General features: G+C 43.0%; 1 protein-coding gene across 1 annotated transcript in view; it reads left to right on the top strand.

The window, feature by feature from the left end:
• The first annotated feature begins 673 nt into the window (after nucleotides 1-673).
• Nucleotides 674-25,085, top strand: part of lrp1bb (low density lipoprotein receptor-related protein 1Bb) — a 243,376-nt gene continuing 218,964 nt past the window's right edge. Inside the window, exon 1 of the mRNA XM_041951416.1 lies at nucleotides 674-764. Coding sequence (XP_041807350.1) covers nucleotides 674-764 — 91 coding nt within the window. The remainder of the gene's footprint in view (nucleotides 765-25,085) is intronic.

Raw genomic sequence — 25,085 nt, 5'->3', positions numbered from 1 at the left:
TTAGGAGGGCTGTCTTGAATTATTGTCATGTAGGTGTTGCTGCCTTTTAGGATCAATGCTCAATAATACCAGACTGCAGTGTTCTCTGTGTGGACCAATGGGTGACAGTTCGGGGTGTCCTTGGCATGACTGTTAACAAGTCCTGCAGCTCTCATCTGTCTAATGTCACATTTGCACACTTTGCTATTTGCTCGGGTTTTGTAGGAGTGTGCAGACTCCTGAACCCTGTGCTGGAGAAGCTTAATTTACTCATGCCTCATCCCACATCCTCTGACTTTTCATTCTTTTTTTGGGAGGACCCCCCTCTGACACGCACTCCGCTGACTGTACCGCCAACCAACGTGATGAATTTCAGGCGAGCTGCGCCACCTTGACGGCATTTAATCATTGAGAAAAGCCAGGAAACGTACTCATTCTTTATCCTCCCACACTCCCACCCCGCCTTCCCTCCGTCCCTCTGACTCTCATCTCTCCTGCAGTCTCCGGTGCGCCTGTTTGCTGTACGGAGCGGCGGTGTGCATGTGTCGCGGAGCGGGGGGAGCGCTGCACTGTTCTGCGCACTGGTTCACTGAATAACGGCGCTCGACAGCCGGGTGGTGGTGGAGGGGGAGAGTGGACCCGGACCAGGAGCAGGAGAAGCACCGTGGCTCTTTATAGCCCGCTCTCCGACAACATGTCCGAGTTTTTTCTACTCGCCTTTCTAGCCCTGTTATCGGGATTATTTCCGTGCGCCGAGCCCTCGACAGTGTCGGACGAGGATAAAGGTAAGGAAGAACCCGGGCCGTCGGGGATGCGCAGTCCGATGAAACTTGGCACCACAGGCCAGTGCGGTCTGGTCTTGTTACGGGCGCCAAATGTTGTGCAGTTGCCGGATCCCTGTTCGCCTTAAAAGGCACAAATCGTGAATGATAAAGAGTTGATCACCTAAAATTGCTCGTGATCATTTTATCCGGTGTGTGATGCCACGTTGGAAGTCTGCATCCCCTCTGTTGTTACCGTTCAGGATGTTAAAAATGTTGCATTACGATGCGCCCCAGCTGATAATCGCCAAATAACGGCGCCACCTTTGCAACGAACTTGCCCGTTTAGCAGAGCGTTTGCTGGCGCGGTGCAGCGCTGTCCTCCAGTGCAGCAGGTGAAAATACACCCGTGCCAAAGTGTGTCTCGTCTCTCCCGGAGCTGTAGCCTGTATTTCTGCCGTGGGGATCGTCACAACGTCGGATGGAGGCACAAATCACTGGACCGGTTCTGCACGGTCAACTCCAGACCTACAGCGCAGTACCTCACAGTGGCGCTCAGTCTGGAGCAGCACGTTGACTGTTGCATGTCTGAATTTGACAGGCTGGTGGGTTTGAAGTCTGTCACTAAATTGCAGCATATCTGTATTCATGCTGTTTCACGGGGCTCTCACACTCAGCGCTCTTCCCTCTTGGTGTGGTATGGGATGTCAGGATCGTGGAGGGTAAAGCCAACCAGACTCACTTCACCTATTAGGCAGTTTTATTTGCAGACTAGAGTTCATGGATATTTCCAGTTTTACATTGGCATGTGTCTTCATCAGCTGTAGTCACTGAAGGTTACTTATTGAAAGTAGTTTTGTGGACCCTCAAAGGAGTTAAAATCAGTAGGCTATGTGATTACAATGGAAATCTGAATTTTTGCGTAAATAGTCGTGCACAGGCCTGTGCTTGAACTTCTTTTTGTCCTCCCTTTTCATTTTTCAGGGCTCCTTTTTCATTAGAGACACGCTGAATGAATTATGAGCACAGGACAGGCTATATATGGTGTTAGAAAGACTGCAGCTAAAGCTTTTTTTTAACAAGAAAGCATAAATTATTGCTTTTGTAAAACTGTTTTTGAAAAACCCAGAGGTCACAGTTCCCTCGCTTGTTCATTCTCCAGCGTAGCGTCGAGTGTCAAGACTTGGAGACTTGGCTTGTTGTGAGACCGTCCCAAATGTCACCAAATGCCCCCCAGCACAGCATGAAAAACAGCGGCTCCGTTTGCTTGGCAGTCGCAGTAGGCAAGAAAAACACTGTTTACCTCTCTCTGTGCATGAGATGAAAAGATGAATTTGGCTCTTGAACTCCCCCGAGGATGCCCCTGCTGTGAGAGGGGGCTGAAAGAAAAGAACACACCCACCTGAAATTGTAAAAGAGTCTTTGGAGTTTGCATTTGTCAGCATTGCAGCACTGGGTTTTATTAGTGCAGCTTGAATCAAAGTGGAGAATTATGTGCAGATTGGATTGGCTCGTTGGGCTGCAACAATATTTAAATTGAGAACAGTTGCGCCGAGATGTATTCGGACACACACACAGGCCAGTATAGTTGGGAACTGCGTCTCTTTGTCTGCAAACCAGTGCCGTCCTGCTCCTCTGCATTACAGCCAGAGGAAATGAAAGCTGTGTCTAAATGGACACTAATGATAATAGCATTTCTTATTTCTTCCAACACCAAAGCTGGTTGTTAGCCAAATTAGTTAGAAATTAATTTGCTTTGTGGTAATAGCGTTGTGACGTTGAATGCCAAGCAGCGAGCCCGCGGTTTCCTCGACAGGAATTTGAAGCATTTCCAGAGCTCATTCATAGAATCGCATTGTCTCTTTGAAGCGCCTCCACTGTGTTATACTCCTTATCACTTGTTTCCATCTAACATTGAGCGGGCTGACCTGGCCGAGCCGGCGTGGCAGCGCACTGCTGATCGGACAAAGCGACAGGCACGAGAAGTTTAGGCGCACCAGTATGTTTATCAGAAATGTTTTAAAAATCAGAATACCCTTGATCTCCGTCAGTGACCTCAGCACCAGATAAGCATCATCAAGCACAAACAGCTCAAGGTTGTTTGAAATGTATACGGCGTTTAATAGATGATGGTATAGTGGGAGACACAGATAGGTCCACGCACTAATGCAGGGGAGGCTGCCTTTAGGAGCTAATTAAGCGAGATAGTATCGCACAAGTGTAAGAGATTGCCTGTGTGTGTGAGTGTGTGTGTGTGTGTGAGTGTGTGTGCATGCAAAGGGCAGCCACAAAATCTAGATGAAGTCATTGAGTGTCTGTGTGCAGTTTGATGACCACCAGAGATTCACGTAAAAAGGAGTCTGTTTTCTTCACTGCCTGTTTTAGGACAGTTAAGACAGTTAAGGATCACAGAATATGAGTATATTGCAGAAAATTAAGTTGTACATAGAATCGTAGATCTTAAAGGTGGAGGTGATAATGTTGGAGAAACCAGCTAGAGTAAGTTAGATTTTGAAAGCACAGGTAGCATGTTAGCGTTGGGAAGTTTTGGCTGCACTTTCTCCTCCATTCTTATGTGACTAGCCCGCTGTAGGTCCGGCCGTATATCTGTGTTGCCCTGTATAATGAAATGGTTGGATGAGCTTATTGCAGGCCTGCAGCAGCCACAGATACTGGAATTTTAATTTATTTTTATTTTTTTGGTAGAGAATTGTATTCATTGATGTAAAGAAAAAACAAGTATTCCAAAAATGCTTCTAAATGAACATTTCCTGCTCTAGCTTTAATGTCCCTGTTAAAAATCTGGCGTTGTAGCACTCAGTAAAAGGAACAGATTGAACTGATTTGTTCATTGTTGACCTTAGTGGTGAAGAAAATGAGGATTAAAAAAACACATAGATTTTTTTTGAAACATGGATGATGCACAATTCCTGAATTGGCTTTTCATGCATGAAACATTTAAAAGGACAGGGCACTCCATGGACAGTATACTCATCAGAAGGAGTATAATTCAACCCGAAAACACACTTGTTACGATGCATTCAGTGGCTCTGGTGGAGCTCTCTAAAGTCTGACGATGTCATCTTCTCTGCTCGGGTCTGAGCCTTTTTCAGATAGCCTCAAGTTTCATTCTGGCGCTTGTAGGATGCAGTGTTTTTGGAACTTGAGCCATGCTGAGGACTAGAAGTCAAGATGTTTCAGCCCATGCTGCTTCGATTTTGACCATTCTTTTTTAAAATCTGTCTCTTGTGAGTCCTCTAACTTTATGGAAGTGTAACAGTACTGGAGCACCACTTAAACTCAGCCAGTTACTTGGAAAGAAGCCTGGGAGAGGAGGCAAAAAGCCTCAGGATGAACTTGAGGCTGTAGCATTTATTGTCTATGCGGTGTACAATTCTGAGAGATTTTGCAGATAAATATGTTATTTGGAAGTATACAGAAGTAATGTTATAATGGTTATTTTTCCACATTGTACACTTCTTACCAGAACATGTCTTACTAATTGATTAATTTTCTATATAAAGGGGTGACTACAGTAAGTGTTTGGCACAACATGGAAATAACTATTACGACAACTACAAATACTAGTTCTAATAATAGTAATCGTAAGTAATGTAATTGTGTTGATAAATATTTGATAGGCACAAAAAGTCTCTTTTTAAAGTGAATCACTAAGTTATCAAAGCCAGGCTGTTGGCACAGGGTACCGTGCAACAATTCAAGGGATTTGGGCATTAATAATCTGACATGTGCTCAGTGACTATCTATTACTCTGCTTCTGTAGTGATGCTCAGTTAAATAAACGTTCACTCTACTTAACGTCACCATTGTATCCTCTCCCATTTAATAGATGGCTTGGAAGCAGGAAATTGGTCACTAAATTACAGTTCGACATGAAAAATTGCAACCAAATGGAGATTATGTAAATCACTTACCTTTCGCAATGCTAAACCAAAAATTCATGCTGTTTTTAGTGGTCATGAGGCCTCTCCATGACATTCATTTGGTGTTATATGATGATCAGGATGTTGTTTTTACAAAACTGCAGGGTAGTGACGGACAGTCGACCTTCAAACGCTGGACGGAGTTCTGTTTTCATAGCTGTTTTACGTCTTTTTCTGGAAAGCGTTCACACAAAGTGAGACCGCCAGCTGCAAGGCCTCCTTTGTAGCTCGGCTTTTCTGTCCGCATCCTGTTCTGACACGGCAGCAAAAGTGACCACCTCAGCAATAGGTGGTCCTCAGGACGGAAAGTGGCCCAGACTCACCCGGCTACCCTGTCTTCACCCGGTGAGTGGAGAAAACCGCATGTGGTTTTCAGTTAAAGCTAGTTTGGGAAGGGTAAATAAAGAGAAGGCAGAGGACAGGATGAGGAGACGGGTGGTCTGAATAGGAGGTGATGCACCAGTCAGCACTGTGTTTCTTCTTGGGCAAGTAGAAGTCAGCAAAAGGAAACTTGTGGAGTGGGCACCGGCTGGTGTTGTCATTGGCAGTCGTGTCCGGCGTTCTGTACCTCAGGTGCTTCTCATCGGCTGTTGCTTCACACGTTTATCTTGGCTGGAAAACCAGACGAGTCGTCAGATCAACCTGTCAGCTGGTAACACGTTGAGAAGGTCAGCTTCAGTTTGTACATGAGCGGATTAAGCACTTAGATCAGACCTCTGTGTTTTTTCCCCCCTCAAGTACTCCAAACATCATACTAGTCATTACTGGTTTTCAGGGGTTTGTCTAAGCTAAGTGCTTAGACAGCATTTTTTGCAGGATTGCATTCAGTCTTTACGAGCTGCGAAAAGACATTAAAACAGCTGACACATCTATCCGATGATGTCAGCTAAGTGTTGCTGTCATTGAGCACTTACATCTATCTCAGGGCAGAGGTGAAGTATTGCCTCAAGCTGCAGAAGGCAGCAATGAACCAGCCCCCGCGCGTCTCATTACCGAGTACAGTGTGATGGTGGGGCTCAGCTGACTCCTGTAGAACAAAGTTATTGAATGAAGCCATTGGATTTTGATAGTGTCACCTTTTAATATCACCTCTCACAGTCTTAATGGGTTACAATTGAATCAGTAATGGATTGGCTCAGGTTGTGAAAGCCATTGGCTGTAAATTGACTTGTGGCATTGATTACCAGTGGCAGGAGTAGCTACATTTTTGACCCACATGATTTGTTTGTCATGATGTTCTGCTCAGAATTAATTATGCGGGTGGGATGAAGTTTCATATTAGATTCCTCCAAAATGTAACACAATCTAAAAAGTGAATAACGAATCAATAAGTGTTTTTTCAGAGAAGCCCCATCTTGCAGTAGAGCTTGGCTCAGGCGTACACTGAAATGGCTGCTTGATAAAGAAGTGTAGATAAATTATTAATGGAGGAAAGCATAACTGTTTTATTGCCAAATATGCTAATGAAAATGGGGCTCATAAGGGCAGTGGTGGGATAAACCACTTCTCTCGCTAGTCGAGTTGAATATGAGGTCATTAGTGGGTGATGGATAAGATAGAAGGCATCATAAAAGGAAACGTCGGGGTGATGTAATGTAATGTGTCTTGAGAAAGGGAGAAAAACCTATGCACATGCACAGAGACCATCTGCTGAAACACAAATTCAACAGACCAAACCATGTAGCAGTCTTGTGCTCTTTTATCTTCCGTGGCACCGTGGCGTCATGAGCATTATCATGGACTGCCTGGATAGTAAAGATTAAAGTTACTGTGTGGCTGCATGTAAACAGTGAGGCCCGAGTTGGGCCTTTCTGTCTCAAAGGGGGAGGTTTGAAGGGTTGAAAGGGTGACCTGCTGGCTGGATGGAGGCAGAAGCCTGAGGAGATGCCCCCCTGTGTAATGTCTTGTGCTCAGCGTGTCGACGTCCAATGTGGCAGCAGCACGTCGCGCCGTTGCTCCCACCTTCCTGCATTCTGTCTGGACTGGCCCAGAGAACTGCAACTGTGGCCTTCCCTTCTGTTTATTTAGCTTTTGACCAGCTGGCTAATGCATGCACTGCAGCATACGCCTCAAACATTCACCTAAATACCAGCTTAGGGGAGCAGGGACCTCTTCTGCAGAGGTTGTGTTACCATGGGAATAGGTGGTGGACAGCTCTGTTTAAATATGTACAGTATAAAGAGGGAGCTGCAGCATTAACTTCACTATTTTATAGTCCAACTTCACACTTAATTTTCTTTTTTTTCTCTTGAGCTCCAGTGTCTATCCTTGCAAAAAGAAAAAAAACCCCTTTGATTGATTAGCTGACTGGCTGGCATGCACTTGGCTGACCTAAATCATGTTGGTGGAGGTGTTTTTCTATTGTCCTGGACTTCACTGCGAGCGCGCCGACTGACAAAATGACACAGAAAAACGTTACATTAGTGTTACGAGCTGTCAACGTTAACATGATGAAGCCTGCTGTTGATTTAAAAAGAGTTACGGGGCAGGCGTCTTCGCTGGGAGCAGTTCACCCTGCACAGAGAGTTTGCTTGCTGTTGTTTGAAGAAGCTGTTCTACGTCTTGGCCAAATATTAAACTGGCAATATGGTTAATGTATGAGCCTGTGTGCGCCGAGCCTAGCCCAGCCCCAACAACAAGCATCTTGCTGATTAATACTTTAAGATTTGATTCATCACTTTGTGTGGGCAGAGAACATTTCCTGCTAGCTTCCATACCGGACACGGCAGGATTTAATTTAGGTGAATAGATCAGAGATGGATGCTCTGCTGTGTTGGAGCACTGCTTTGTGATTTAAAGTGGCCACCTCTGAATTTATGCAGGTGAAAAATATATGTATTGCCTAGCATAGTTTTAAAAATGGTGATTTGCTGAACGGTGGGACACACCTGAAATTATTGGCCCTCCAAATTGCGGGCAAAAGACAAATTGGCTGTTGCAGGCGGACCATGACCAGCGTGCAGGTCAGAAGTGCTGGTGTCGAGCCCCGAGTGACAACGGTAGTGGCCAGAGGACCAGAGTGAGGGCTGCTGAAGCCTGGCTGGGGACTCTCTCTCCCAGCTGCCACCTGGCACAGACCGAGGGCTCAGGGCCCCATCATGCAGACTTGGCCCAGAAAACCAGAACAGGGGAGGGATTCATCCATCCCCCAACAAGCTTCATTCAGCAGACAAACCTAAGGCCAGTTGGTGATGCTGCACCGTGTCCTTTTTTTAAAAGAGAAACTAGTGCACTCAGGCAATTAAAAAATATTGAGCCATAATAATAATCCATAATTTTCCCTTTTATGGATTTAAACATAAAGTGGCTCTTCAGTAGCAGCTGACCACAGAACTGACGATATTTTCTTTTTGCCTGATTTGTTTTTCATTCTCACAAGTCATTGGCTTTAAAGGGCTGCAGTATATTTCAGTCATTAACCAGAAGAGAAACACACAGAATGAGACGGTGTTCAGTGGAGATGCAGGGCAGCGCCTGGTGTACAGCGTTCCCGTGAGGCACCCGGCATTAAGGTGTTTACCGAGACACAATGTAAAAACTTTCTCTCGCACGACCTGTGTGTAATGCAGACGCGCACAGAGAGAGAAACGCATGCAGGTACACAAAGTAAGCTTTTCTAAATTGAATGTCTGTGCCCTGTCTGCGTTGTGGCTGTCTCCCCTGGCAGAGCTCTCTGTTGTGCAGTGCAGTTGGTGGAAGATACAAAGGGAAATTACTGGCATCGTTCTCGTGCCTCTGCGTAAGGCAACGAGACAAGGAGTCGCTACAGAAGTTTTTTTTGTCAACTGCTCAGAATTTTTGGGCTGCACTAAGAATATCCACCAGTCTGATTCTTTCAATATGAATTTGGAGGAGTCAGTCTAAGTCTATGTCCAGGCCTGACAGTGCATTAGAGTGGTTTTTGGGCCTAAAATATTTGTGAGATGGCCACTAAAGATGAATAATTTAATGCACTTTCGTAGCATAGCGCATGAATTGAAAATCAAAGATATAACCGCACGGCTGCCCCTACTTACACCTGCAGCGAGCACACAATTCATTCAACAGCTGTGATGCTGCTGGCCCGCGAGGATTGAGTTCAGTCTTGTGGCAGCACCATCACCGAGTTACTTTGTGTTAAAATTAGATTGCCAAATACATCACCGCCAGCTGTCATCAATCTGATCCAGTACGATTCCCTAACATGCTTCCGAGCTGCTATTGATCTCTGATCCTCGCCACCCTCCCTACTCACACTGTGTTGGATTGGGAGTCCTATTAACTGCGTTCCCATCAATCACAGCTCGCCCATGTTTGTTTGCAGAAGTCTTTGATACGATTAAAGCGGCACTCTCGCGCTCCTGCTACGCGGGTTTCTCCCGCTCCGTTTTTTCGGGCTGATTTGAATTACGTGCAGGCGCTCCCCTCTTGCTTCGGTGGTGTGCCTCAACGCTCCGCACCAGAGACCAGAGATTAAGCACTCGGGCCTCAAACGTGTCGGCTGTCACAGGTATCTCTCACTGCTCAGTGGCTGATAAGGCCCTCACCAAGAAGAAAACCCAAGAGAAATAAAAACCCCTCAGGACTTAGAGAGATTTAATATGTTTCTCTTAGAGAGTACACTCCTATGATTGCTTTTGTGGCCTTAGACATGTCAACAATCGAAGAGTAGTGCCCACACTTCTTTTCTTTTTGAAGAAGAAGAACGACTGGATTTTTTTTCTATTCACTGTTGCGTAATGTTGATTGTTCCTTTGTTTATATCAGCCGTGCCATACCTCTTTCATTCCCATTGAGCTCCAATGTAAAACTTGTCCGTGGGCTCCAAATTCAGGCAACCGAGGTAAGCACGAGAGTTTAGCACAAAGAATGAAAAGCCAGCTATGAGTAGGAGAAACAACAGAATTGGAGCGCATTGTCAAACAGATATTGTGCGAATCACAGTGGAGATGCTCAGTATGATGTCCAAAATGCTAATGCTGGATTTCCTGCAGTAACGTTAGGATTTACTTCATAGTAACTTAAGGATAAATTTAGCATTGTAAGATATTTAAAAAGCTTTCAAATATTTTCAATGGTTCATTGTAGCTGCAAGTTGCAATCAAGAATCAAGTGGTTTTAAAGGGCCATTCCAAAAAATTTCAACCTTGAACCAGAAAGCTAACACAGGAAATATTTACTTTATGGCCCTGATCACTTGATCCGACTATGAGTCATGCTATGTCTGAGTCTGCCATGGAAACTGACTCTATAACCACAGAGTAACATCATAACTGCCTTTGCTGCTTACTAATTATATCATAGATTTAACCTTTTTACACACGGAATATCAGTTATAAACCATGAGTATCAGAAGCTTCAATAATCTTTTTTGCATTACTGCTTCTTAATAGAATTTAATCAGTAATCTGCATGTGTAAACCGAAGACTTGCAACACACGTGCAGAACAGATGTGTCTGCCCAAATGCCTACAAGCATCTGTGTAGCACGGGCATGCATGTGCGTGCAGGTATGTGTGTAAAAAAACTGTTGTTGGAGGTAAGGTATGCAGCAGTAATTAGGTGTAAATTGAACTTCATGCAGGAGGAGGTGGCCAATCAATGGTACACAATTATCAAGTAAAGGTCACACCGGGACAGTGTTCGGCTATTGGAAACACATTAACTCGCAGTCACAGTCATCATGAGACGATGGCTGAAAATGTGGAGTTAATACCTGAGGTCGAGACAAGATTTGATAAACCCCTGCTTTGTTACAGAGAGGTTGTTGTTGGTCGAGCACACGAGACTCCTTTTGTTCTGTAAATGTACCACCTGATTGGCGTGGGTTGGTATTTTCATCATAAGTGTGTTATAAAAGGTTTATCAGTGAGAACTGTTGCCTATAAGTAGAAAGACTTTACCAAGGAGAAGTGATTTCTTCCACCTTGCCTTCTTTCACTCACAATCAAGCATACAAATACACTGAAATTGAATTATTTGTACGATTGTATAACCGTGGAACACTCAGTGCCAGTATCTACTGACTTTTGCTAGCCTGTATTAGCATGGCAATTAACTGTATAATCACAGTGTTTCTCAGTCCTGTCTGCAATTATGCTGAGTGCTATTTTCAAACATTGGACAACATTTGTGCGTAAAGTGACCAAACGTAATTTAAACTTTGACTTGTTTTATGTAATCCAATAAGTGCGGGGTGGTTTATGTTTAGCTGGGGCTCGTGTGAGGTTAATACTCTATTTTATGACATTATTGTCTCATCGTTTTAATATGCTCTCTGTCTGCCTCGCTCTCTTTCTCTCTCTCTCTCGCTCTCTCTCATGTCCCGCTCCTCTTTTCATCCCCGTCCAAGGAATTAATAGCCTTTGGTGGATAAAAACAGTGGCATAATTCCAGGAAAGAAATTTTTACAGTTTGATGGGGCCAGGTGGACAGAAGGCAGCACAGACAGCACCGGCAAAGGTATTTTAGGATGGGAGAAAGCGATGAAAAAGTGCAGCTTCCTCTCGGAAATGTTTAATCACTGAGCCCTTCATGATCCGCTTCTCCATGCTGGGGAGACGTTTACATTGATGTGCAACATGCGCACTTGTCAGGAGCAACAGATTGCACGAGGGCTGCCTTGCGACATAGGTGGCTCACTGTTGTAATCGCTGTTGTTCCATGTTTGTTTGCTTGCTTTTGAAGTAACGGTTTCAAATGGCCCATGTTGATGTACAAACATCAGTTCGTGCAGAGTTTGATGCCTGATGAATCATTGTCAACTCTGATTGTTCAAGCCCTTGAAGCCAAAGACTGTGTCGCGTTTGTCCCAGCAGAGACATCACATCTGTTCTGATCATTACAGAATCACTTTGTCCTCATTAACCAGGTTTTTCCTGCAGTTTTTGTTTATTGTCATATTAAAGAAAATGCATTATAGTATAATGCACTTAATCAGAACAAAGTGGAAAAACAGAGACAGTTAAAAAGAAAAACAAAACAAAACAAGGAACCTATTTAAAACAGCATGACAAATAACCACATTAAGATGCTCTGCCCTGTCTTACCGCAGACCTGAGCATGTAAGGATTAACATGTAAAAACACCTTGAGCCGAAGTTGGCGTATTTCAGTCGGAGCCACAGAACGCTAACATGTGCAGGGTGGCTGTGCAAATGTTTGCTGACAGGACAACTCAAGCAGCGTTGTGCAAGTCACGCCTCACAAGAGCGAACTCAAAAATCAGCTCACACAGATTAAAAAGAACTAGTCCTCGTTCATAGTTCACAGTTTTTAATTTTGAAGTTTACGCTCATGAAAAAGGATCTTGTTCATGTTCTTTTCTTTTCTTGTTCCCATGAGTTGCAAAGGCTGCAGACGCCTACGATGAAGCGTAGTAAGTTCCAAGCGTGAGTTGGGAAACGAAGGTAACCGGTCCTGTACAAAATGCTGTCAGTTCAACTTGAGCGGAGGAACTTTGCAGCTTCTGGCTCGTGGTCTGACCCTTTGTTAATGATTTCTTGTGATCATCGTTCACTCGCACACTGGTCGGATGCTTCAGCTCGATGTAATTTCAAATTCACTGCACATGCGGCTGAACTGTGAGATTTTTTCCTGTTGGAATCTGAACTGATTTGTTCATAAATCTCCTTCAGATATTCATGGCTGCGTCTGAATTTGTCCCAGTATGGCGACGTCATGACCTGGTCTACTCTACCTCTGATTCGCTTGTACTTGTTGACTTCATTGGTTGCCTTGATTAGGTTGGGGCATGAGGGGTGAGATTGGTTAGGGTGAGGGAAGGAATATCAGGGTGAGCCAATCAGAGGTTGAGTTCCTGTAGTCCAAATACTTTCATCAAAGAGCTTTTATTTGTCCAAAACCCAAAGATATCCAGTTTCTAATCACACGAGACGAACAAAAGCAACAAATCTGGAAGCTGGAATTCTGTCATTTACTATTTCTTGCTTGAAAAATGATTTTTAAATGATTAATCGCCAATCAAGATGGTTGCAGATTAGTTTCCTGTCGATCAGCTAATCGATTCTGTGACAAGTCGCTTGCCAGCATAAACAAAAGCGCGTCCTGATCGATGTGTCAGGTTACCAGCAGATATAAATCACAGACACTCAATAAATGTCCTTCCACATTTACATTTTGACTTTTATTCGGAGCAATAAATCCAAAAGCTCTGCCTAACGGCGAATTTGATTAATATGACAGAGTGTTGATTTAGTGGTGATTGTTCTTAAAGTGTTTCATCTCGTGGCTCATGAGTTTGGCTCATTCAAATGTACAGCAATTACATTTCACCCCCTGTTATTAACCTCGGAGATTGTACAACAATCAAGATGGATCTGTCTTCTGTGCATTAATGTGCTGAGACATAGTGATGACAGTAATTGGCTTTGTGACTCTTACCCTAATCTCTTATGCAGAGGTAGAAATTACCTGACAAGTGGCTTCTGCAACTGAGCGACCTCTCCCGAGACACAGCTCACCAAAGCAGCCTATTAACTATGTTGACAAGTACGTCGTCTTGTCAGGTGTGTCAAGTCTTTTTGTGTGAAGCTCCTTTTAAAGTGACTACAGTACATACCAAAAAAAAAAAAGTCTAAAAATAAACAGTCTTGCAAAAAGAGTGTCTTCAAGCGCTGTCATCATCAGTTGTGGCAAGCGTGACATGACAGTTCTCATTTTTAGATACTCTCGTCTTGACCCTAGTCTTGTTCAGCTAACCAACATTTTTGTGTGAGACTCAAATTTACCTCAGTGCTCCGATTCATCATTCACAACAGCCGGTCAAGACGAGGCGCGCTGTATGCCCCCCCGGAGCCTTTGATGCAGTAGCTTCAATCCAGGAATTAAGTCTGCGGAGATATTTCGAGGCGCTGGTGTTTCCTGAGTGCACCAGTTTCTCGATGCCTCTGCCATCGCGCCAAGCTCCCTGACACAGTTATCAGAGGTTCCAGCATCTGTTGACCCGCGACGCTCCTCACACAGGACGTGTCGCTTATCTGTGTGGGTACAGTACCCCCGAGGAGGTCTCGGGGTGTTGTCTTTGCCAGAGCTGAACCTTACAGTAGCCAGATATATAGATCTGAAATGGTTGCTTGTGGTGACAAATGGAGATGCGCTCATTCAGAAACAATGAAGCCGTATCGGCAGCACTGTTAACCTCATTAAACGGATCTGTATCAATGCAAATGATCACCATCAAATAAACTGTTTCACATAATTGGAAATGCATTTATTTGCTGTCTTGCCAAGAGTTAGATGAAATGATCAATAGCACTCTCACATCTGTCCATTAAATACAAAGCTGCAGCCATTAGATGGTTAGCTTAGCTTAAGCACAGACTGAAAGCAAGGGTAAATAGTTAGCCTGGCTCTATTCAGAGTCAAAAAAAAAAGGAACAAAGCAGCACCGAGCAGCACCAGTAAATCTCACTGTATATAATGAACACTATATGTCTGGTTTCTTTGCAGTGACAGCTACAAACATCTAAAAACAGCACACTGTGGTTTTATGTGCCAGACTTGACCGGGCACAGCAGCTTCCTGGAGTTTTGATGCCACTCTGAAAAGTTACTGTGCCCGACCAAGAGGTAGCCTGACACATGTAGCTCCCTGTGAAATCACGCCGTATTTTCATCATATTTAATCGTATTTTACAAATCAAACAAGCTGCCGCCAGTTTTTATAATCTCCTGGCTGTAGCTTCATATTTAACGGCCAGACATGAGTGATGTCAATCTTCTCATCTGTCAGCACGAATGAACATATTTCCCAAAGGAGCTGCTGTTTTCTTCGTTTTTTTTTTTATTGGTGCACATACGTGCAGAAGAGATGTGCAGTTACAGCCTCTTGTTCCCTCACACACGGGAGAACGATCCCCATTGGGTGCACGCTGCGAGGTGTACAGATTTATAAGGAAGCAGATAACATGAGCGCATGTACTGAGGGAGAAGAAATGGGATCGGACAAAATCGGTAATGTTAATAAAACGTTACCCTTTGCAGGTCTGTATGCTTTAAGTCACTGGTTTTATTGCTAAAGATATGAAACTGAGAGGAGTAAGAGTCATGTTGCTTTGTTATTGCTTAGAAAAGAGAAGCATACGTATTACACAGGTCAGCTCCAGTATGATAGGAGCTTATGAATGTGACATCTGATAGTCAAGCCCCGTTGCTCTCGCTGTGCCATGAATAGAGTCCTGCTGCAGAGCTGTTTGACAATATAGAATGTGCAACGGCCGATGGAGCTGCTAGTCTTTTCCTCTAAATTGCTACCATGGACTAAATTTGGATGTTTATTCAAAGCCTGGGAGAGTCGGAAGGGGCTTTGCATCTGGCCAGTATTTCGATGTGCCCAGTCTGTGTTTCCTGCAAAGGCAGGAAGTATCTTCTACTGCATGTTGAACTTGCTTATTTTGGTACAGAGAATGGCTTTCTTTCCCAATAATTAGTGGGTTTTATTGATAACTCTCTATACACGTGCGAACTAAAATTGTATCCATTGTGTGTGATTCTCATGGAAGAAAGAGAAATGCAGTTTAGGGTGCGATTCTGTCAAAGATTAAAACGTCGTCAGCCAAATCAAACAGCTATCACTTTAAGGAGTGTTAGCCAGCCTGCTTCTTTCAGATGAGTGGTGGGACCTTTCTGCACCTCAAAATCTTTCATTTCCATAGCTGCCTCGGTGTGAATGTCTGCTCCAGGCAGTGTTTCCCTGTGGATCGCAAGCTCTTCATTATTAAAGGCCCCTTGCCGACCATCCTCCACACTTCTCTGACCTAATGACTTTCTGGAGAGCGGAGCCACAGCTTAAAGCTCATCCCTGTTTTGCTCGTTCTCTGTCTTCTTCTGGAACGGCAGCCAAAGCACAGCATCCTTGTTTTTGTAGCAGTTGGTAGGATGAGAAAATGGAATTGCCCTTTTGTGGCATTAAATATGAATGTGTATTCTCACACATAGAGCAGCGAACAAAGTTGAACTAGACAAACGAAAGATATGTCGACTGTGCAATTTACATTAAAGAGGCACCATGTAATTAAGTTTCTTTCTTGCCATATTGTTACCCAATTAGTTGTGCATGGAAGTTTTTGGGGTTTTTTTTTAATATTTTTTGTGCATTTTTTAACTTAATTTGATAGCAACAGGTGAAGAGGCCTGCTGGAGCCGCTCGACTCCTCTCCAGGAAGTCTTATTTAAAGTGGGAGCTGACAGGTTACCCACTGAATATTGTTATTGTTATGAAGGTGTTTTTAGGACATCAATCTGTCTTGTGAAAGTATTCAACACAGGTGTCTTTTCAGCAAGGGCTTTTAAAAGTAATGATACACCAGAAAAACTTCAACAAGCAACCGACATTGTTGTCTAGTTTTCTTATTTTTCGGTCTTTGAAAGTATTTTTCTTCTGCTGTGGCTTCTGCTTTCAACTGAAATGTTTTTATAAAGGTAAATTATGCAGGGTTTTTCTAAAAACATTGTATTGATTCATAAAGAAAAATCCCTCTCAATCATCACCTATGGCTGACTGGAAGCGTGTGCTGTATTTATCTGCAGACCTGCCCTTTACCTGTATTTTCTTATTTTGCTGCGGTCAGGATGATTCTGGCCCGCAAGCTTTTGGCAGTGAGTGTGTGGCTAACAGCTGATAACGGCGCACAGGTGAGGTGGCAGAAAGGTAGCGACTGTAATCTGTGTCATCTGTGTCTGAACTCTCCTGAATTCACCTGTCTGGACACAAAAATAAATAGCTAATGCTGCTGTTGGATTGTCGACCGCTGTGTGCAACTATAGCTTAAACGATGTTATTATCATGGCACGTGATTATTGTCCCGTGCTCTGGCAATTAGCGAGCTAGCTTGAAGATCGCTAACCTTGGTGGCTAATTAGAGCCAGTAAACCAACTATTAGTGGAGCTGCTCATTCATATACACAGACAATGCCATTAAAACTCGATCAAACACATAATTTGAATAAATATTTGCAGGACACCTCATGGCTCATTGTCCTGCAAGTAGTCAGTTACACTGGTCTTGAATTGCTCTCTCATGAGGTATGTGATGCTGCAGGTGGTACACCTGGCTGTGTGTGCTCTGGCAAAGGGTGTGTGTTCTGGTAGACTTGAGCTGGGTAGGAGGGATTGAATTTGAATGTTGTCTTTACAAACAGGAACCAGCAATTTACTGCATTGCATACCTTTTCTGTATTCAGTCTGATATGATACCACGAGTGAAATCAAGTCTAATTTGAAACAATGTAGACAAACTTTATTTTGAAATGTTTAAACACAAGCTAAAAACTGATTTGATAAGAAATAGTTATGTCTTTGCTATTCATTAGCTGGGTTAGAATAAATTACATCGCCAACACCTTCCATGCATGCTGCACCTGGAGCTCAGACCAGTTTCAGTCGCTTTGCACAACAAAAGGTAGTTAACTGTTGATCGCACGGATGCAGCTTCCCGCCTCTGTCCTCGAGCATATGAGTCACTATGTGATGAGACACGTCTGCATTACAGTTTTCTGTATTCTGCTTCTAATTTACGTCATAAGCTGTGCAGGCCAGCGATTGCAGAAAGTCGACAGAGGAAATGATGTGAACGGAAGCACTGATATAGTCACTGTATAATTTCTTGTAATCGAAATGACTAATTTCAGAGTAAGTAATCAATATAATGAGAGATGTTGTGCACTTGAGTTTACATTCGTTCACACCCAGACAAGCAACTGTCAGGATTTTCATTCGAATCATCTCGTGAGATGAAAAGAAAATCAGATTTGGAATCAAACTCAATAGCTCGTACTGTATTTCTTCTTTCTAAAACATTGTTTGTTATTGGGAAATACTATAACTTGCGAGGAGCCTGCTGTTTGGCTGTGGCTGAGAAGTGTTATTACTGAGAGGAGAGATGTGGCACAGAGGCCTCAAAGCTTGTTCACAATATAAATATATTTAAGTATCTTGTTATTAAGTAAATAATATTTATTTATGTAGCACTTGGATGTTGTTCTGTCTTATTACTTTGCACATTTTTATTCTTATTAATAATTTATCTTGCATATGCTTAAACATACTGACCTTTTTTTGTATTCCCTATACTCAAAATAGCACCAACCTCTGTCTCTGTCTCCGACTGTAAATACCCTGCCCCTGATATTTGCACAGAACATTACTGCATATGATATTTGCTAACACAAGAAGAGAAGAGAAGAGGTCTGCAGCTCACGCCACTCCTTCACTAATGCACAGAGAATGTCGAGCTAAGAGATTGTGGACTGTGGTTGTATCGGATGGTTATTCGTGCAGAATATGAAGAATAACTTTTGAGAATTTAGCCATTTGTGGACGTACTTTTTGTCACTGTATTCTCTTTGTAGTCAAGTCTAACTTGTGTGCTGTGCTTGTCTTTTATACTGGCAGTACATTGACAGTTCAAGAAAACAAAGAATTTAGATTTCAAACCAATGCCACGTACTACAAGTTCGCATACACGCACAGATGGAGTTAGACTGAGTGAATGTTTTGTTATGGCTACATTACGTTGACTTTGTGTGAATCCCCCAGTGTGGATAAAGCAATATTAAAGCTTTCAATTTCAATATTTAATGTCAGCTACCATGTTCTTGGAGCGTGCTTTAGGCCATATTCATGTATTTTATGTCTGCGGCATCCTTGACATGTTTTACAGTCTGGAAAATTATATCCTGCGCCTTTCTTTTCCCATGAATGCATGGAAAAGTCAACTGTGGCCCTTTATGAGGATTATACATGCTGTATTTAGTACAAATCGAGCTATTTTTACTACATAGAAAAACCAGAATGGTGTTTTTGTTAGTACATATTAATACTAGTACTACCACCTCTTGTAGTGAGGTAAATATGAGAGAAGATCCACAAGGTAGCATTTTATAGTAACAAGTAGAAGTGATTTAACAGACTTCTACTTTGGCTAACTAAACCAATTAATTTAAAATGCCTGAGGTTAATAAAACCTCATTATCCAACATGCATTTGGTAGAGGTAAACAATACAACAATAATATTATCATGGCAGTGTACGCACATATTTTCACTTACTTGACTGTTAAGACATCCTCTCATGACTGTGTGTACAAGAACTATCCTAGTGCACCTGTTTGGGTGGGACAACATGTACCTTTATCATTCTTACTGGTGCATTATTGGTGCATTAACCCATGTTAATCCCGCATAGCGCCACCCAACTATTGCTGAGTCCACATTTACACGAGTACAACCCAAAAACAGAGAATGCCAAACCAACAGGCGGCGACATAACCGTGACCCCTAAGCCATGTTGGCCAATCAGAAGCCTGACAAACACTTTTACAGGTCGGTTACCTGCAACTAAAGGTCCGACCGCCTAATTACGAATCCTGCTATGGTGAAGGTGGGTCGTGCCTTCGCCATTTCGAAAATCGTGACCAGGTGTCGTCCAAAAGCAGTGATGCTGGTCTGTGTCGTAGGGGTGGTGGATTATGTAGCATCACTAACTAAACAGTACAGTTGTTGCCATGCAGTGGAGGCTGTTGCACAGTGTTTGCCTGATAGCTAGCTGGATTCCTCTGTTGACTTTCACAGCAGCCCAGGAAGAAACCATGAGTTGGGTTTAGACATGTAACCAGCTGCTCATTAGCATGATGATTATTTTATTTACTGAGGTGTACTGCACCACATGGTGCCCAGTGCGTATGGGCTTACTCATGTGTGTATTTTGTGCGGTTGCTTTATATTTGTGTGGATTTCGCTTGTGAAACATGAGTGCATACTACAAACTCAGTAGAGTCTCCATCGCTGTACAGTGCCACAGTCTCCGTTGAATGTGCAGTCAACTGTTAATCTCACCAAATACTCCGAGGACCAGGAGAGAAGCATTAGAACAGCTGGATTCAAGCTGTAAAATGGGGAACTAGAGGGTGAAAAATCTCTCCGAAGACAGCGCGCTGAAACATTGCGAACCATTTCAATCAGCCGAGAACAGCAGGAGGCTGCAACTTCCACATTCAACATGGTCATAGATGGGTGCAATATGTGCAGCAGTGATAACAACAAATACCATCGTGCAAAACCCTGCTGCTGGCATGGACAGTCTGAACTTTTCACATTTCTCTGACTAAAGATAGTGTTTTGTGCTTTCAACATGAGCAATATTTATCTACATTTCTACAAAGGCACAAAACACCAGCCCATGCTGAGAAGAGGACCAAGAACCCAGTCTCTGAAATATGAAACACCTCGTGTGTACATACACACTGCCGGATGTTTGATTGCCTACATGTTTAGGGCACTTTTGCATTGAGCTCGCTCAGGTCATGTATTGAAGATGTAGGTCATTTGAGAGAATCAATGAGCTTTGTATACGGCCTGGCAAGAAAAAACATCTGAGGGATCCTCAGGCTTTACTATTGACAGATGAGTCAAATGGTCATCTTCCTGGCTGACATAAGCCTCATTATTTCTAGTGAAAACTGACAGTGAGAATGTCAGAGAAGATGGTTTGTTGCTTTGGGGTATTTGCTGGTTCAGGAAAGGGAAATCAGAAGAGTGTTTTTTTGAGAAAATGTCTCGTATGTAAATGAAGTCACTCCAACTGAGCAAGAGTAGGGCTTCATCAAATGTTGAAAGAGAAGGAAATATGAGGTTTTGACATTAAAGTGTAGGTTAAACTTAAATTTTTATTAATTTTTTTTTAATGCAGCATCCAGTGATGAACTTGAATTGCATTGCTTTTTTTTCCACATGGCGACTTTGGAACTTTTTATTTTGCTTTTTAAATAGAAATTCTAAATACATGTAACTATAGTATCTTTGAACATTTGCTGCTCATTGTTCCTATTAATCAGTAACTGGTTTGTACTTAGGATCTTTAAATTAAAAGTGCAGAGCAGAGTAAAAGCTGAGCCTCAGCCTCCAAATTAATCTCCACTGCCACTGTGAATGACTAACCAGCATTTACCTCATGTGCAATGCCACAGATTTTTCACATTCAGAATACTCTGACGTGAAATGATGTTTGCCGCTACGCCTGACAGCGAGGCACTGTATTTTAAGTCTGTGTAGGTGTCAAACTATATGCCATTGTCATCCAGACTGACTGGAAGACAACATATTGTCTCCAGTCGTGCCGTGACGCAGCCTTTGTGATACCATCACATCATTTTTGGCTCCGCAGTATGCCGGCGGAGAGCCTAGCTGGGGCCTTGCCCACAGCGCCGGTTTACTGCTGTGTTACTATGATGGGATTTACTGATAATGTTAATGTAGTCCAAGAACCCCTCTGTACACCAGCATCCTGTCTCCCACCCCCAGCAGCGCTCACCAATGAAGAGGTGGCCCCGGACCAGAAAATGGAAACCTGATACAGCGAGCCAACACATTCAGTGTGAAACATTGTGTTTACATTTAAACGGTGCCAATTTGCTGCTTAAGAGCAACCATTATCAGTTCCATTGAGGCCAAGATAATTGACTGAGAATTTGATTTTCTCAGTCCAAACATGATTATGGTGTTGCTTAGTGGGTGTCTGCAAATGCTGATTTGTTGCAGGTTGTTGAAGCTGGAATTCAATCAAAGGGGAACTATTGATAAAGCTATTGCTCTGGCACTGAGAAAATTGCACCTCAACAGCTATTCAAAATGTTCGACAAATAGATATTGGTGAAATAGAACAACAACATAATTAGTACAAATCAAATAACCTCGGAGCATGTATTTGTCTTCAGGAAAAGATATTTTCCTCCCAGCCCTTACAGGAGAGACGTTTTTCCATGCGCTCGGCTGCAGTGTAATATTAGATTAGTAAAATACATGGACATAAACAGTGTTTGTTTTAGATTATTTATGAATGAAATTGATTCTAAATGTGATATGCGAAGAGCGAAGGGCAGTGACAAGGGGCAAATCCTTCTCTCTGTGCTCAAATAACTGCTGATATTGACAGAATATTCTCCGGCTCTAAATAATCCATGTCTCTGTCCGTCTTTACAGTATCTTGTGCTTCTCTAAAGGAAACCGGTCGCAGCTGACATTGAGGCCTGTTATAAGATGTCGCAGGTGACGTGGAGTCTTCCACACTGCTTCAGAGGAAAGTGCGTGTTATTCGGCGTGGGACACTTCAGCCTGACTTTGACACTTTTATGCTGGACTGAAATCTTTCCAGACCTGTTTTGTGCCAAATGAAACACAGAATATTGCCCCTCTCGCTCCTCTGCAAACACACTTCCTTATTAGCTTGGCAGTTTGTGTTGCTTTGACTTTGCTGTAAGCCTCATGGACACACACGCACAAAAAGGCTATGCCTCTAATTTAAGTGGGGGATGGTTGGAGGCAAAATGGTGTAACCCTCACTTTTTTTCCTTAAACAGCGTTGTTAATAAAGGGGCTCATTCACACTACTTGCAGCAGGGCTACAAATCAGCATCACATAGCGTGTTTATGCCGCACAACTGTTGTGTTGCAGAAAAAAAGCCACATATTCAATATTATCTGACAAGAGCAAGGACTTGTTTGGTCAATCGGCTACTTCGAGGCACTGCAGCAACAGCATATCTGGAAGAATGTCAAAAGTGTCACGAGAGAGCGCCTATAGAGCGGCGTCGGCACAGCTTGTGAATTCAGTGTCTGACACTTTGTATTGTGAGTGTAGTGAGGGGGCTTGATTACAGGCGAAAATAATAGTTATTTCTTTGATTGATAAGATGATGATGTTCACCCACTGCGCTGAATGGCACATATGTGAGAAGATGATATGATCATCAGTCATAAAATGCGAGTGTTAAACTTCTTTAGTCAAATATTTTGAGAATTTGTAGAAATTCATCTGCAGATTGGTTCATATATACCCTCTGTAGACTACAAGCAGTAGCTGTGGAGATATCTTTGTAGCGCTGGGCTGGCTGATTGATGATCATCTACTTATGCTCTGGCGCTAGGCGGAACGGATGAAATATTGTAATTTGGCTGATGCAGATTTTTCATGTGCGTCCTCACAGAGGTGTATTTGTTTTCTGGAGTTTAACACTAGCTGTCGCGATCAGAAGCAAACTTTTGTAAATGTAAAATTTGGGCGCATTTCCATCAGCTGCTTTGGAGCGAAAAAACTAGACTAGACAAAGCGTAGTTTAAATTGGTGGTGCAGGTGAGGTTACGAATGGCTGTAGTAAGTAGAAGTAGAAGAGGAAGAGGTCGCCAACCAGACGCAAAACCATTAATAAACCTCATAGAATCTGCCCACAGGTGCCCTTTGCTGCTGCATCTTCTTCTTCATCCTCTGCTTCTTCTGCTGCTGCTTCTGCTTCTTCTTCTCTTCCTCTTGGAGTGGAAACAGCTGACGTTTTTTTTTTCAACTTTTTCCATCAAGCTTTCCTAATGCAATCCTGCAATGCATGTCATAACACGTTGCTAGAAACACGGCTGTTGCCTCGTGGTGTCATCAGCAAAGTCTTTAGCTCGTAACATCACGTGACTTGGCCACCTCCGCTGACTTGGCCGTAATGCCATCGAAGTGGCAGAGGCATTTCAGCGAACGGTTTCTAATCATGTCTAATGTTCCATGTAAAAGTCTACCCTGTCTCTGTCCTCCCTCATCACAGAGGCCACACCATGCCGGTGTTAAGTGTGTGCGTGCGTACCTATGTGTGTTTGCAAGGCAGGGCTTGACAGCAGCACATTTGGCTCCTCACTGGACCATGGAGCTGCAACTCAGACTTGGAAGTGCTCAGATGTCTCTTCATAGCCATGTCTCTTGGCGCGTGACCTTATTCCCCGTGACATTTTCAGCCATTAATCTGCAGACGTACAGTGATGGAGTACCTCTCTGGGGTTACATTGTGCTCGTGTCACACCATTTTCTGGATGGCACAGAGGTCGTGCAACCCATGTGGTGGCGATGCTGCTGTAGGATGAAATTTGGCTTTAATTCAGTGAGCTGCAGTAGGAGGCTGCTGCTGAGTTATTGACATTTTTCGTCATATTAACAGGATATGACCGAATGCTGACTGAGCCATTGTTGCCACTGCATCTTGATTTATTGTCATATGATTATGGTTAGTTTTAGTGTAGCTTCAGTAAAATTAACTAAAGAGTTTGTTTATAGTGTTATGCACAGAAGAGACAAAGCACAGTATAAACACACAAAATAAGGAATAGCGGTTAATTTATAAAAGAAATTACAATGAAGGAGATACAGTAAAGTTAAGGTATATATTGGATGTTAGATATGTGTATCACTGTTTGGCTCTTTTAAAAGCTGTGCTTACTAGGAAAAAAAATAGTTTACATTTCAATAAATGATCAGAAACATTATTCTAACTCTTTTAACACCAGCGTCTTTCTTTTATATGTATTTGTTTTGAAAGATTTCCTCTCTGTAGGACTTTGTACCTCGCAGCTGAGTCGTTTTCAGAAGCGATTAGCTATTTATTGAATATTTATGAGATGTGTTTTGACAAACGCATCACTTTGGAGTTGTCAAAAGTGTCATCCTTGTCCAAGGAGTGTAATCTTCCCATCACTGACGACTTCTGAATGCCTCTGCAGCAGAACATCTTAACGGAGCATTGAATAATTATCCTGACAGCTGTGCTACTTTCCTGACTACTGACCACACAACAGCTGTATGAAGAAACTCACATGCAACTCGCATTTGTAAGCAGCATATAAACATTCAATACATGGATTATGGATTACAATCTAGGTATGCAGGAAGATGCATTTTAACTGTGTATTAATGTGCAATTTTATACTGTTTTTTTTTTTCAATGTTGTCCATATACTGCACATAAATGCCAGACAGAGGGACTTCAAGTAAAGTGTTACCAAAATGGTTAAGTGGTTTCTCCAGAATCTCCTGCAGGCTTAGTTTGTTAGTGATTTACTGTCTCTTGCAAGTACCATCAGGATAACCAGAGAAAGTAGGCAGATTTAGGCTGTCAGGCATGTTTCACTGGCAGTGAAAGGTTAGGCCTGTCACTAAAGCAGGGGTGGAACAAAGCTGACACGCACTTACAGCGGCACATCTGTCCCCTTGCTTTATCTTGAGCAGCAGTAACATTTTATGGATCTGCTACAGACTGTCCAAGGCAGTCGTTGCGCGCTGCTCCCCTCTCGTCACCTGAAAGTGCGTTAATGCCTGCTTCCTGTTCAGTGGCCCGTCGGGGCCACAGGTTGCCGCAAGCCAGTTTCTTGAAAACGTGAAATCAGCGCTGCCTTCGGAAGACTTAAATTGGGAACGTCGACGGCTCTGCGTGGAACGTTTGGATTTTGTTGGTGGTGGCTGTTGCTACAGTCCTTTTTATAAAGCTTTGGCACCAAGCATTCTGGCAAAGACAAAAGTCCCTCCCCCTTGAGAAACAGAAAACATCTACATCAGTCGGCGACTTTTTCAGCCATATTGCATTGTTTGCTTGTGTGAGA

This window comes from Chelmon rostratus, chromosome 13, assembly GCF_017976325.1.
Source record: "Chelmon rostratus isolate fCheRos1 chromosome 13, fCheRos1.pri, whole genome shotgun sequence".
Taxonomy (NCBI): domain Eukaryota; kingdom Metazoa; phylum Chordata; class Actinopteri; order Chaetodontiformes; family Chaetodontidae; genus Chelmon; species Chelmon rostratus.
This window is presented reverse-complemented; position numbering and strand designations above follow the sequence as displayed.